A 16331-nucleotide genomic window follows, 5' to 3' on the forward strand; every position below is an offset into this window, starting at 1 on the left:
GTAAGATTTAATTCTGTTCAAAATGAATCCGTGGTTGAAAGGCACACACTTCCAGGTATAAGATAAGTAAATCCCAGGAATGTAATGTACAGCATAGTGATTATAGTTAATCATACTGTATTGTATATTTGAAAGTTGCTAAGAGAGTAGATTTTAAAAGTTCTCATCACAAAGAAAAACAATTTTGTAATTATGTGTGATGATAGATGTTAACTAAACTTATTTTGGTAGCCATTTCACAAAATATCAAATCATTGTTCTGTAGGCCTAAAATTGATACAATGTTATATGCCAATTTTATCTCAATTTAAAAACAACAACAAAAGATTTAATTCTAGAAACTGAAGAATATTAAAGAAAATGTCTGTTAACTTAGTTCAATAATGTTCAGAAGGAAAGTACCTCTAAGAAACATATGTAGGTTGTAATAAGAAGAGACTAATCTAGAAAATAGCAGTTGATTCTTTAACTAAACCCCAGATTAAATATAATGCCTCAAATGAAGAAGTAAATGGCACATTTGATACCATACTGGGGGAAAAAACCCAGTAAGTGATTTTAGGAAAAAACTTGATAAACATCCCCTGAGTAAAATAGAGGAAAGTGGCAAAATAAAAACAAGGAAAAAGAAATGGATGAAAGTTCGTAGAGTTTAATCTGTAAATAATAGGTATTGCCACAGAGAACAATTTTACAGAACCTGGAAGAGTCAACAATGAAAGATAAAATATAATTCATTGATTTCTTTAAATGAGATTTTTACAATTTGAAATGTAAAGAAAGCTATTGGTATCCATGCCAAAAAGAAAAGAAAAGCTAACTTTAAGAGAAAAACTAAAGTTGGACTCAGTTTTCTCTCTGATATGTACCACTGGGAAGACAATAACAGATATTTTTGAGGGAAAAGATCATAGCAAGAATCCTGTGTTCAGCTACATCATCTTTCATTTGTGAAAGTAACAGAAAGACATCAAGAGAAAATATGTTTTACCACGTACCAAACCCAGACAGAATTTTATAAATATAGCTACTAACCTTGTTTTGATTCTGGACTCCAGCATCATAAAGATCAACTTAATTTATAAAAATATGTTTAACAACTATTTAGTTCATGTTCCTTAACTGAAAAGTTCTTGAAGGGGACAAAATGATTTGTTGAAAAAGACTATGGGAAAAATGGTACTGGTGGGGAAAATTTCACAATATTTCTAGAGTTTATCTAGAGGTGAGAATATTATAAACAAAATTTTGAAGGAGACAATCTCTTCTACAAATGTGTCACTTGGGGATAAGAATTGGCAATTCAGTGAGAATAAAATACAGGCTACAACAATTAGCCATGTTTATACATGAAGGTAGTAATTGACAGAGTGCAAACTAAGTCAATAAGGAGTGGAAGAATCATTCAATATTCCTTCTTGGTCTTGGCACTTATCTATTTAAGTATTTATTTAGAATATATTATAAGGATTGCCTCTTAATTTTATCAAATACCTCTTTAGCGTCTACTGATGACAATCATAGTTTTTCTCCTTTCATTTGTTTTTGTGCCAGAGTATACTGATAGATTTTTCAGACTTGAACCTGACATTAGTTTCCTCTCCCTAGTCTATTTTGGCCTATTATGTTGCTCTTTTTCTAGTAAAATTAAGACTGAATTCCTTTCTTTTTTCATCTTTAGTCTTCAACAATGAACACATTTAAGCCATACCTTTTTCTGAGTTAAGTTCCTACTATGTCCCATAGGTTTTGGAAGAAGCATTCTTTTTATTTCTTTCTAGATAATATGAAAGTCTAATTTTGATTTCTTCTTTAATTCTGCATCAATTTGATTGAGGAGAGTCAAAGAGACCAGAACTGGTGCTCAACAGAAAAGGAGCCAGATTCAGGTCACCATGTTCCCAAAACCTGTAGGCGAAGAATTAAATGTTACATTTTAATGAAGTAATTTGATTTAATAAAATCATGAAATTTCAACTTGGAAGATATCCCAGAACTATGTAATGCATCAATTCTCTTCTCTACAAAATCCCTAACAAATGATTTTCAGGCTCTTCTTGAAGCACATGTATCTGTTACACTGTGTTATATTAGATCATAACAGTGTTTTGTCACGGTATTTTTCTTTTTATGATTCTATTTTCTTTCCAAAACTACCAGACACTCAAGATATTTGGAACTCGTTATTCTATTTCTTTGTTATATTTAGCAGTAACATTTTTCCTTGTAATTACTACTCTTTAAGACTTGTTTTGCCTTCTGGAACCACAGTGAATAAATTCAATGCCTCTTCCACTAGACAACCTTTCAAATATTTAAACAGTTACTTGCCTCCTTTCCCAAAGGCTTTCTTCTCTAGACCAAACAACCTTATTTAATTCAAACTTTTTCATACAGTCATTTTTGAGATTTCTTGCCATCCTAATTTCTTTCATTTGTATGCATTCCAGTTGGCTAATATCCTTGTGAAACTTTACTGAAATACACTAAACTGTTTCCAGGGATGTCTCAAAAGTGAGAGTCCAGTGGAATTATTATCTTCTTTTTAAAAACCCTTCACTTTAGTTAATGCCCACTAAGATTTCACTAGCCTTATGGTAGTGGTAGTACATTCCTGGCTTCTACTTCTGATAGTGGTAGTAATTGGCAAAATACCTAATATTTCTTAACCAATATCTGGTAAGCCATAGACAATGCGATTTATACTCTGGACTCTAATTAATCATATCATTGCTTTGGTTCTCTCACTTATACAATCGGGATAATATTAACACTAACTCATAGGACTTTTAAGACAATTAAATGATCTGACAGATGCAAAGCAGTTAAAACAGTGATAAATGCTAACCATTCAATAAATATTAATTATTAGAATTATTAACATTGTTGTTGTTACTATTGTTATTATCCCTTTTGACATCACTCTCAAACATTTTTTTAAAGCTAGACTCGACCATGAAGAATATGTGCAGTTGATATATTTAGTCTTGAAGGAAAACTTTAGAAAAATTATTGTAATCCAATAAGATAAAAATTATAATAATAAAACTATCAACTATACAAACTAAGAAAAGGGTTTATCTATAAAAGGACAACCTGCACCCTTTGACTGTATGTCACATTTGGTCAAAGAATGCCTAAACAGGATTGTCTCAGGCAAGGCCTAATCAGGAGACAGAAGATGGAAACCACACCAGTCATTTTAACAGAGAAAATTTAATATGAGGAGTTATTAACTAGTAAAATACATGGTTAACTACCTCAAAAGGGTAAAAAAAGACTACAAAAGAATATCAGAATAGAAAATGTAGAGAACAACTACTATCTCTGTGGCTGAGGGACAGTATCCAAGGAAGGAATAAATGAAGAGCCTCTCTCTCTGAGGCTGAGATTCATACTCCCGTAGGAGAGGGTGTGACTGCAGCCTACTGGATGGCAGAGGAGTTTGTTGGGGTGTTGGTGGACTACGGATAACGGGTAGGCACCATCCTGCTGGGGTACCAGTGAGCATCACTGGCTCTCCCATATCCTGCTGATAGCAGTGCCAGATGAGCAAGAAGAAATGTATATGAGAACCTGGAAAAAGAAGCTGCTTCCTCTTCTTTGCCTTGTGGTTTTCCTCCAGTAGGGTAGGGGGGTGGGGGGGGTGGGGAAATGGATTTAGGACTGAGAGGCAATAAATATCAATATCAATTTATTGGCAGAAAGGGCTAACCCAACATAGCAATCATAATGGTCTAAACATTCTTTTTTTAAAAAGATTTATTTATTTATTTGAGAGAGAGAGAGCACGCAGGGGGAGGGGCAGAGGGAGAGAGTCTTAAGCAGACTCCACACTGAGCGCAGAGCCCAAAGTGGGGCTCGAACTCATCATCCTGAGATCACGACCTGAGCCAAAACCAGAAGTCAGATGCTTAACTGGACTGTGCCACCCAGACACCCCCATAATGGTCTAAACATTCTAATATTAATATTCAGGCATTTGAAAACTCTAATACAGATATTTGTTTTCCTACAAAAAGTAGTAACAATAAATATTATTGCAGAAATTGCCACAGACGTGTAGCATTCAATTCAAAAAATTTCAAATGGAGGCGCCTGGGTGGCTCAGATGGTTAAGCGTCTGCCTTCGGCTCAGGTCATGATCTCAGGGTCCTGGGATCGAACCCCGCGTTGGGCTCCCTGCTCAGCGGGAGCCTGCTTCTTCCTCTCCCTATACTGCTCCCCCTGCTTGTACTCTCTCACTCTCTCTGTCAAATAAATAAATAAAATCTTAAAAAAAAAATTTCAAATGGGTGACTATAAACACTCTGCCTTTTCAAAACTCACAATTTAGTGAAATAGACTCCTGGATGGTCAATTGTTATATAATATGTTCAAATAGAAGTATGCATAAGAAGCTGTAAGAATGAAATCTGCATATTTCTGGCTGAATTCACTTAAAACAAAGAGACAGATAATACTCTACAGGATTTTGACATGAGTCCTCCTGGAATATTTTATTCTGGAAATTCCAGTGTCAAGAAATTAAGACAAATTAAGTTCAAAGAAGGAAGATAAGAATGATGAATGGAATAGAGAGATTGGTTTGTGAAGGGAAAGGTTAACAGAAATAAATCTGTATAGATTAGCTAAGTGACAGGAAAAGCAGAAAGCTGACAAGCAAGAATTAAATGTAAATGCAAAAAGAATAACAGAATACATGGAATTTAGTCTAACCCCACAGGCTTTATAATTGGGGAAGATGTGGGGCTTGAGTTAGTCTTTAAGAATGGATAATATTCAACTGAAAGAAGATACAACATGTTGATAGATAGAGGGCTTGAGCAAAACCCTATAATGGGAAACTGTTGAGCAACCATTTGGGCTAATACAGAAGACTGTGTAGAGATCCAAGAAAGTCTCCCTGTGACAGCAAGGAGAGTTTCTCTGCCAGAGTAGGGTGCAAGGAAATGCTGAATGGATGAGAGAGTAGTTGAATGAATTATTAAAGAATATTTGAAGAAGGAGCCCCATTTCACAGAGCACTGAAAGTTGAAGAGTCTGAACATCACCTTGTAGGCCATGGGGAGTAACTGAAGAGTTTGATGTTGTCTTTTGTAAAAAGAATGCTTTCAAGTCACTAGCAGCATGTATCATGGATAAGAGATGTGGATATATTTGGGACCAGGAATACCAGTTTGGAGTCCATTTCACTGGTCCAGACAAGACTCTTTATGTGTAGGCCAGATCTTCAAAATAGCTAGATTCTTGGTTCTCCTGCTTTCACATTTATAGTTCTCTTACCAGATAGATCATGTGGTTTGCAAAAAATAAATTTCCATTTTCATTGTAGCTTTATCAAGTAATCATGAATTGAAGAGAATCATTTTTTTCATTTATTCCAGAGCAAAAGACAGAAGTGAAAACTAAACACAATTGTGGAATCCCATGTTTAAACATCTTTCTTAACAGAACACAGCATAGAGAAGAGTAACAAGCATACCCCATTCAGGAAGATACTTCCAAAGTCACAATCCCTGTGTTAACTCAGCCAGAAGACAGGAAAATAATTTTCCCCCTCCTTTTTCTCTCTTGTTCCCAGAATTCACTATCTACACCTACCTTAATTAAAGTAATCATCCTTTAAGTGTGTGAAACGGTAAGCTTGATTCACAGTAGGTAAGAGACCAGAACTAGTAACTGAGCTGGGTGGATCATTTTACCCTTTTGAATGTCTTAGTCACTGCCCCTTCCTGAGCTCCCAGGTCCTGATCCACAATTAACCAGGAACTCTACAAATGTTTCATAATTCTTTAGGTTCCCACCCACCTCCTCCTTCAATTCTGAAGTCCTTGGTAGTAAACCATTTTGTCAATGCAACTTAGACTAAGTAGCTTTTTTCACTCTTTTTGAATTTCTAATGTATGTGTGTATGTCTATCCACTATACAAACATACACACACACACACTCCAAGGTAAAATTAAAGTTTTATATGTATTCCCTAAAAGAAAATAGACAGATTTTTGTCCACACATTATCTTGACAAAGTTTATAAATCTGTTCAACTATATATACTCTGACATTTGGAAACCTACACCAGATTTTATGACAAGTTAGAAATAGGATCCTATAGGTACTTCTGAGGATACTTCTACTAATAGCCTTGGAGAAGTATGCTCTAGAAGTTCATTCCGCTAGCCTACCTTATGACTTCTGCAATCATGACTTCCACAGGTACTCTGAAGAAAAGTTATGCTATTGACAGAGACTAATCTTCATAAAAAACTGTTCTACAAATTTATTCCACATTTTTCTACCACCAAATCTTGGTCTTCTGGAAGGGCCTCCTTTTGAACATTCACTTGTCAAATTCCTAACCTTTACAAAGACCGATTCAAATGCCATCTCTTTCACAAACCCTCGTTTGAGACTTTGTCCCACCAACCACATCCTAATTCTTCTGCCTATAAGCTCTCGTAGCAGTTTTTATATCTGTTTTGGCATTTGTCAAATTCTGCTTAAATTATAGTCATATGTATATTTATCTAATCCCTTACACTTAGATTGACATTCCTTGAGGTTAGAAGCCATGTTCTGCTGATATTATTATCCACAACTCCCAGTATTGTGCCAGACTTAAAATACTCAGTAATTGATTATCAAGTTTAATTTGGGAAGCCAGATATAGTCACTGAGAAGGCTTCAGTAGGAGTTACTATTGGCAGGATGTCTGTAATGAAACCATTAAAATGCTCCCTCCTTGCGCTGGGAAGTTTATTCATTTTCTTCAGATTATATTTTAATGAAATTCTGCGATGGAAAATAAAAAGAAATACTTGTGTGTATTAGTCTATTCATATGAAGCTGGTTTTATGAATTCAAAGGGATTAGATAAATTTGATCTCACATATTGCAAAACCTAATGAGTTGTGATTTCTCCTTCTGTAAATGAAAAAGCTTAAATTAAATTCCAGGGAAGTTACTTGGTGTCATTTAATCTTCAGTAATAAAATAAAGACTATGAGTGTGCAACTCTAAACAATTACTTTATTAATTCCCATTTCCCATTAAATTTTGAGGGAACCTGAGCAGTTAGAATAAAGGTACATTGAAAAGTAGAATGAGGGGCACCTGGGTGGCTCAGTCGTTAAGCGTCTGCCTTCGGCTCAGGTCATCATCCCAGGGTCCTGAGATCGAGCCCCGCATTGGGCTCCCTGCTCTGTGGGGAGTCTGCGTCTCCCTCTCCCACTCCCCCTGCTTGTGTTCCCTCTCTCGCTGTGTCTCTCTCTGTCAAATAAATAAATAAAATCTTTTTTAAAAAAAAGTAGAATGAAAGTATACCAGATTTTAAAAAAATATATAAACTATTTGTGTGAAATATTTAAAACTGTTGTTTCACTTTTCTAAAAAGTTGAGTATCTGCCCCTTGCCACGGAGCATGCCTCCAAACAACAGAAGCCTTGACAGTTCCTAGACTTAGTTTCTTCTTGGAAAATGCCTAAAACATCTGACTTATGACCATTTTGTTTCAGTAGCCTAAGAACCAGACTGTCATACAAAGCTGCTACGATGAAAGTTGCAAAGGTTCCTCCCTTAAAAGCCCCCCCTCAAAAAAAAGAAAAAGTAAATTAACCCATGAACAGAACAGTTTATGAGGAAAGGAAAGGTTATTTTGTTTTTAACTTGAAACTCTTCCAATAAAATCCTAGAATACATAAAACGCCTTAAAAACCTGAATATGGTTTCTGGAAATGCCATTTTTTGACAGGTAATTTCAGAGTCTCACACAGAAAGAGAAAGAAGGGATTTTTAAGAGAGACAAAATCTGGGGAAGGGGAAAAAAAAAAGAAAGCTGGCGGCAGGAACACTGGGAAAGCATACTTGTCACAAATCATACTTGCCCTGTGGTTCTCTCTTTTCATTTCTTTGAATCTCTTTTTCTTCCTTGGAAATCCAGGGTGATTTTACAGCTTATGACCTGAGCCAACTACGGCCATGGCATTTCTGCTAAAAGCCCAAACCATTAAGACAAAAACAGGCTTGTCATGATCACCGAGACAGGCTTGTTTGTGCATTTCATTTCATTTTGAACTGTGACAGGTAAAATTGAGTTCCTGATGGCAGACAGTGGGACTTGGAGATCACGTAGTTCAGGAGGCTCAGCTACAACTTGTTCTTGCAAATATGTTGTAGCAGTCAGGATTGAACCAAAAATAAGCAGATTGGACAAGATAATTTAAGCAGCTACTAAGAAAAACAAAAATGATTTCTCTTTTCTCATGCATTTTTAAATTTCCAGAAGGCTATTAAATTATTGAAGTATTTCCTAAAGGTGTGAAATAACATGGAATCATCAGTGTCAGCCACATTAGTAACATATTTATTAATTGGTCCATGTGTCACATTTGGCACTCGGGGAGTTTAAAAAGAGCGAGAGGACATATATAAAATCAAGATGAATTTATGCATCTTTAATTAGATATTCTCATCATCATGTTCATAAACCTTTGAAATGCTCTCTTAAACATCTGAGGAAAAATAAAGTTATATGTGCTAAAGCATTAAGATTATTAAACTTATTTAAATTAACAAATGTCTGATGAAACATGACACAATCAGAAAAATCACCAACTTTCGATTTAGATAAACCTGTGTTTAAATATCAGCTCTATGAAAAATGATTTAAAAATTCACTGACTTATTACAGTGTGCTAGAAACTATGCTATTCCATTTTGCAGATGCATTTTGCAAAGATTAAATAGATTGTTCACTGTTGTTATAAGCTAACTGTGTTCCTCCAAAATTCACCTGTTGAAGCCCTAATCCCAGTTCCTCAGAATGTGACTATATTGGGAGAGAGAGTCTTTAAAGAGGAGATAAAGTTAAAATGAGGCCATATGAGTGGGCTCTAATCCAATATGACAAGTGTTCTTATCAGAAGAGGAGATTGGGACTCAGACATCACAGACAGAGGGACAACCATGTGAGGAGACAGCAAGAGTAAAGAAAGTGACCTCAGAAGAAACCAGACCTGTTGACACCTTGACCTTGAACTCCTAGCCTCCAAAATTGTGAGAAAATAAATTTTTGTTCTTTAAGCTTCCTAGTGTGTGGTATTCTATTATGGCAGCTCTAGCAAACTAATACAAATACCATACCAAGTGGCAAACCAGGGTCCAGACTCAGAGCTCTGTCTCCTACCCACATCTGACCTATTTTGTTATCTTCTCCTCTTCCCTTGACCTCTACAATTCTAGAATTCCTAGGACTAGCCTACTCCCTCTCTCTACACTCACTCCTGAGAAAGAGCTCACCTTTTTAATGGCTTTATTGCCATCAGCATGCTCACAACTCCTGGACTTACTTCCCCAGCAAGCCCTCTCTTTGGGGCTGCCCTCAGTAAGGCAGCATTCGGTCACCTGTGAAAGTGTTTCTTGATTGCCTCACAAGCATCCAAATGCTATCTTATCCAAAACCGAACTCAACATTGTCCTCTAGAACCTCTTCCTCCCAATCTTCCCCCGGTTGAGAAAGGATAACACAGTCTGCCCAGTTTCTTCAACTGACTCGGTGATAAATTCAGTTGAGTCTGCCTCCAAAACGTGTCCTGAACCTGTCTAACCCTCTCCATCTTTTCTGGAATGTTGCCTACGATGCTGTTGCCTAGGACGCAGTAGCCCTGGACCAACCTTCCTGCTTCACTGAATCCATCAGGATTTTTCCTGACTTGTGCCTTTGTGCTTTCTGTTGCCTCAGGTCCTTTTCTCCCAGGCTCTTGATAGGACCTTTCTCATCCTTCAAGCCTCCAGTTGTATGTTACCTCCTCAGAGAGGTCAGCTTTGATTAATCTCTTTTAATAGTTCTTCCCTTTGGTCTCTCTGTCCCATTCATTTACTTCTAAGTATTTCCTGTTTAAAATGTTTTTCTTATTAGTTTTTTATCTGTCTCCACCACTGTCAAAGAAAAAAAATGCAACATACAGATTAAATAGGTAAGGAAAAGACCGTATTCAAGACTATCTAAATAGAGGACAGAGGTTGAACTCAACTCTACTGAAACAAAATGCTGGGGAGTTTGTAATATGTGGGGTGAGCTAGTGGCAATAGCAGGGAAATGGATCAATTTGATTAGGTCATCTGTGTTTGCTAATTGGCGCTTAATCAAAGTGAGATATCTATTCTGCTTCTAAACCTAAGTGGCAAATACAGTTCCTGACACACATGTCCTTAATCAAATTCTGGGGGCACCTGGGTGGCTCAGTCGTTAAGCGTCTGCCTTCAGCTCAGGTCATGATCCCAGGGTCTTGGGATGGAGCCCCGCATCGGGCTCCCTGCTCAGCGGGAGGTCTGCTTCTCCCTCTCCCACTCCCCCTGCTTGTGTTCCATCTCTTGCTGTCTCTCTCTGTCAAATAAATAAATAAAATCTTTAAAAAAAAAAAAAAAATTCTGATAAATGAGCACATGAATGACTACACTGTACTTAACCTGTGTTGTGTAGGATATTTAATATCTCTAGGCCTCAGCGTCCTATAAAATTGGAACAATACTCTACGTCTTATGGGTTGTTGTTAAGATTAAATAATATGTTCTTTCAATTCTCCTGACATAAGAATAGTTACAAACTAAAGGCCTGTTAAATTGATCAATTGGGGAATATAAAATTACTTGCCTGTCATATGGTGGTTCCTCAAAAAGTTAAACGTAAAAGTACTTTATGATCCAGCAATTCCACTTCTAGGTAGATACCCCAAAGAGATGAAAGCAGGGACTCTAACAAATACTTGCACACCGATGTTCGGACTACCACTGTTCACAGAGGCTAAGAGGTGCAAACAACTCAAATGCATATCAATAGAGGAATAAATAAAAAGCGATATGTACATATATACAGCATTATATTTTTCAGTCATAAAAAGGAATGAAATTCTCATGTGTGGTACAGTATGGATAAACCTTGAAAATGTTATGCTAACTGAAATAAGCCAGGCTAAGAAGGACAAATATTATATGATTCCTGTTATATGAGGTATCTAGAAGAGGCAAATTCAGGAGGTAGGATGGAGAGTACCAAGGGCTGGGGGCAGCGGGGAATGGGGAGTTATTGTTTAATAGGTATGGAACTTCTGTGTGGGATAATGAAAAATGCTGGAAATGGATATTGGCAATCTTTAAACAACATTGTGAATGTACTTAATGCCACTGAGTTGTATACTTAAAATGGTTAGAATGGTAAATTTTGTTATGTATGTTTCATACTGATAAAAAATTAGTGAATAGACATTAAAAATAATTATTCCCCTGTAGTGTAGATACATCATTCATCATGAGTAAATTTCTTGCTGGCTGGCGAGGGTTGCACAGTACCATGGAAAAATGCCCCAGACATGGATTCAGAAGATTTTTTTTCTCCAGTTTCAGCTCTGTCACTTACTAGTAATAAAAATTTGAGCAAGTCACTTAGGTCCTTTGCACCTTAGTTTCTTCTAGTTGCAGTATCCAACAGAGTTGCTTTGCATACTAAAATTAAAGGAAATAATGCATATAAAGGGCTTTGTAAATTCCAACAATTATATAAGTAGATGGGAGCAGTTTTATTATATATACCTTTAAGAAGCTTAATCTTTTCACTGAAATGTGCTTATTAATTGCTATTTAAGTACCCTAAAATATTAAATTATTGTTGCTAAGATTCAGCCAAGGTGGATTTTTTTTTCTCTGTGTATTAAATTATAAGTTTTTAAAATGAAAAAGAATGCTGAATTTCTAAAGAAACCACATTTGTCTTTAGCATTCTTAATAGCGAATGGGTCATTAAACCTTTCTTTTCCATACCTTTTGTTCATTGTGTAGTCTCACTGTACATACCTTAGGAAGAAAGGATAACTATATTATACCCTGTCTGGAAAAAAATGGCTTTCATTCACATGTAATTACAAGTATTAAAAATGTTTATTTTGTTACCTCCTCTCATCTTCCATTCCAAACCATACAAACCATTATCAGTCTTCCCATTGTCAGACATATGATAGTTTGACGTGGCACTATATCCAATTGACATTACTTTGTAAAACTCTTTGGATACATAATTACATTGAAAAAAAATCTAAAAAGTAACATAAGTTACTTGTTTTAACCTCATAACTTAATACCAAAATTAGTGTGGTTTAACAAATGTCAACTAATTTTTTGTTTCCCTCCTTAGTGGTTATGTCTTTGACTATGATTACTACAGAGAAGATTTCTACAATCGGTATGTAAATTTTTCATTCTTGTTTTCCTTTGATTTAAATTCTTTTAACTGCTTTGTATATTTCATTCCTAGGTATTCTCGATTGATGTTTAAAATAAAGAAAATTCTTTACTAACTCCCCAAAAGTATAATATAGGCAGATTTTCTTATTTTCATTGTGCTTACTGAAGCATAGTACATCTTGGACTTTTAGGACTTCAGAGGTTCTTAAGCCAAAAGTTCGGTTATGGAATATTTGAATAACATCCCCAAAATTTAATGAACCAATATTGTTTTCCAGGTCTGTTGATGACTTAAGATTCTTCAAGACTGAAAGTTTTGTAAACTCGGAAAATGACTCCAACCTTCTAAAATATATCTGTTTTCAATATGATACATTGCAATGTTAGTTGGTTAGATTGGTTAGATTCAGTAAAAATTACAGACAGTTCTTACTTTGCATAGTAGTGTTGGATCATAAAGGAAATCATACAAAGTGATGTTAATAATCAGTGGAAAAAAACAATCTTCTGTCCCCTCTAAAAATGCTCATAAACACATTAAAAATTCTCTTGCTGTTGGTTATAAATAATAGAGAAATACAGTAAAATCGTTTTAAGTACACTATAATTTAAGACAGTAAAAATATTGAGAATTCATGTGTTTGAGTTCTTTGTAAAAAGACTTGTCCAAAAGTAGTTCAAGCAGGTCTTGCCTTCTTGTACAACTTACTCTACAGTGCTAGCATCCTTCTTGGGCCTCAGTGAGGTGTCCTACTCCTTTTGAAAGCTGGACCAGCTTCAACAGTTTATCAGCATTGTGAACTATCTCTGAGAGTTCTTCAGTGTGGTTCTTTTGCCAGGGTCACTTCTTCTGGGGCATCGTTATCCCTTTTTATCCCTTCACAACTGTTTTCCTCATTTATGTCAATCTGTTGCTTTTCCTAAGTTCCTCTGGTTCGGCATCTAGAGTCTCTCCAGCAGAAGAGTGTCAATAGTCCCCGGTCAGCTATTTCTCCCACAGTTCCATCCCATTTAATTTTTTTCCCTTCCAGTGTTATCCCTCTTCTCTTCTTTGCTGCACTTTCATCTTTGTTGACCAGTTTCCTCTTTTGATTACCCACTTTTGTCAAGGGCCACGTGGGTTTATCACGGGCAACAAGGAGACAATACAACTACAGAGTTACCATCCGGTACCCCCCAGATGCATGGCAACCAGAGACACTTTGAACAAAGTGACGTGACCGAGCACTGATCATGATGCGCCTCTGTTACTTGCACAGTGCTTTGTGGACTGAAAAACTAGCAGCCAAGTTTGGACTTTGTGAAATTACTCACAGTTACTATGTGGCAACTGAAATTTGATTTGTGCTGTGGGAAGACGTGTTATTTAACTAAACATGGGTTGAAATTCTGAGATATGCAAATCAAGGGCCAACTGTACATAGATCATTAGACCACACACATAAAAATGAGGTAAATATCTTTTAAGCTTTCTAATTGTAAGTTCTAGTCAAACAACAACAACAAAAAAATCCCAAGGTATAAAAAATGCAAACTTGGAAAACTAGTTCGTAATGGACATTTTTAATAGGGAAGAAACTTCATGATCCCTTGGAAGGTCCTGGTTCCGTTTGCTCCAGCCACACAGCTCCTTTCTCAGCTCCACAAGAACACCATGTACCCTCCTCCCTCAGCACCTTCTTCCATGCTGCTCCTTCTCGTCATTCCTCCCTCTGCCATCTAGTTAACTTGCCTTCATCCCTCAGCCCTCAGCATGAACACCACTCTCAGACTAAATTAGGTTCCTCTGTTCCCCTCTCTCAGCACCCAGCATTATCCTTCACAGCACTTCTGCTTTTTACTGCTGTCTTTCTTTGTGATGACAGTATTTGATTCATGTCTGCTTCTCGTCCTCCATGAAGGCAGGAAAGATGCTCAGGTTTGAGTATTATTGTGTCTTCAGGCAATATCATTAAGTCTCAAATATAGTGGATACTCAATTCGTGTTCTTAATTCATCTTCTTGGATTTAGAGAGACATTGGTTTCCCCAAGGTCATACAGTAAATTCATGACCAAACTACAAATATAAACTATTTATTTAGATTCAAAAGCCAACTGTGTGAATGTGCAAAATGGGAGGGGAGCAATATTAGTCTATGGAGTTAAATCAAAGGAGACAGCCTTACCTAAAGGGAAATCAGACCACAACCATACCTTCATCACCACTATGCTCAACTACTCAGTTAAGCAAGTTATTCCACTAGGTACACCTTTATGATCAAATATGAATTTTAAAAGATAATTTTCTCAAATCATTTTAATAATTTATACAAGATACAGTATTTTGTTGTAAATATTAAATAGTTTGTAATAACTTATCCTAAAAATGATCTGAAGATCTGGCAGCATAAAACAATCCCATTTACTATTAAGAAAAGACACCATTTAAATAGTCTGCATACTATTTGAAAATTTTAGTTTTAGACAATTCTAAAGACTTTTTTTAAAGATTTTATTTATTCATTTCTTTGAGAGAGGAAGAGCATGAGTGGGGTGAAGGACAGAGGGAGAAGCAGACTCCCTGCTGAGCAGGAGGCCAATGCAGCTCGATCCCAGGACCGTGGGATCGTGACCTGAGCCAAAGACAGATGCTTAACCAACTGAGCCACCCAGGTGCAGCCTAAAGACATTTTTTTTTTCAGGATACAGACCCTGTCCTAATTGCTATGAATAAAGTTTTCACTTAGCATACGTTTAGTCTGTCAATATGAAACTGTTTTTGGCATTGTAGTCTCTTAAGTGTTTTCTATCTTGTGATTTCCTTCTACATTTAAAGAATTTCTCCCTAAAATGGAGTTTCTATATAAATTATAGCCCAATAAAATCATTAGGTAGATAGATGATAGATAGATAGATAGATAGATAGATAGATAGATAGATAGATAGATGATAGATAAATCTGTCCTACCTACCAAAGATTAAGAGCCTTAATCAGCCAAAGAGTTATAGAGCTTGAAGTTTTCAGATGATTCTTCACTACACAAAAAAGCTAACTGAACAATTCCGCAAATCATTTATCTTATATAAAATCTGTTTGGCTTATAAGGGTGCAAAAGATCAGTATGGTTGTGTTGCTAACAGGCTGTCTGAAGAATCTGTGCTCTTATTAGTTTATTTTCCATTTTTTTTGCACTTGGCTAAGAAAGATGTAAGCATCCGCCACTAGTGGATAGAGTCCGGAGTTCCCTATGAAAATAGATTGTCATGAAAGGAAAACAGAATGGACAGGCTGGACGATATAAAGAGCTTACAAAGTGCTAACACTCTGCTTGAAATTGTGGTTAATTTTTTTTCTCTTTTTACTAGTGGTGCAAACTTGGGCAAGTTATTTAATACCACAAAACGTGTTGTCTCCTCCATGAAGTGAGCAAGAAATTAATTCCTGCCTCATAAGATTGTTCTAAGGATTAAATGAAGTAACATATGAATAATGATCAGCATTGTGCCTGGTATATCCTGGTATATTTTTACTGCATAACCAATGTTTGCTACTAATAACAGCTAACAGTAACCATTAACAATGATGGTGAATGCAATTCTTATGCTGATATTCATGTAGCATTGTCCCTATGACTGAGAAATCAACTGGTTGGTCAGTTGTTCCAAAATAGTCCATTGTGATGCCTCTTGATTATTCTATTTTTATCGTTTTCCCTTCTGCTCCCAGAGCATAATAGCTTAGAGACTGCCATATATCCATACGCTATGGCTATCTGATTTCTGCCTGGTTTAAGAATTCTAATGTGATTGGGGATTTCAACCCGTAGATAGTTTCAGCTTAGAAAACCGCTTTACACAAAGTGCCATCATATTGTCATTGTTTTGATATGCTGGTCCAGCAGTAAATTTCCTAAAGACTAAGTTAGTGTCTGTTCATGGTTTCAGGGATCATGAAGAGTATCACTAAATAATAGACTTGAATGGTTATTCTAAGCTTTTTTTTTTTCATATTACACAAAGCACTGCTCAGTAATTTACAGCATTAAATGGCATTTTCTTCTAAAAGGTCAAGTCTGACTCTAAATGAAGGACATTACATGTTATTAAAATTAAACA

The 16331-nt window shown here is 36.1% G+C and overlaps 1 protein-coding gene across 14 annotated transcripts in view; it reads left to right on the forward strand.

Moving 5' to 3' along the window:
- Window positions 1–16331, forward strand: part of RALYL (RALY RNA binding protein like) — an 817889-nt gene that overhangs the window by 581830 nt on the left and 219728 nt on the right. For all 14 annotated transcript variants that reach the window (XM_032421711.1, XM_032421702.1, XM_032421708.1 and 11 more), the window contains one exon: window positions 12186–12233. In XM_032421711.1, the coding sequence (XP_032277602.1) occupies window positions 12186–12233 (48 nt within the window). The remainder of the gene's footprint in view (window positions 1–12185; window positions 12234–16331) is intronic.

This window comes from Phoca vitulina, unplaced genomic scaffold (genome assembly GCF_004348235.1).
Source record: "Phoca vitulina isolate PV1807 unplaced genomic scaffold, GSC_HSeal_1.0 scaffold25, whole genome shotgun sequence".
Lineage (NCBI taxonomy): Eukaryota > Metazoa > Chordata > Mammalia > Carnivora > Phocidae > Phoca > Phoca vitulina.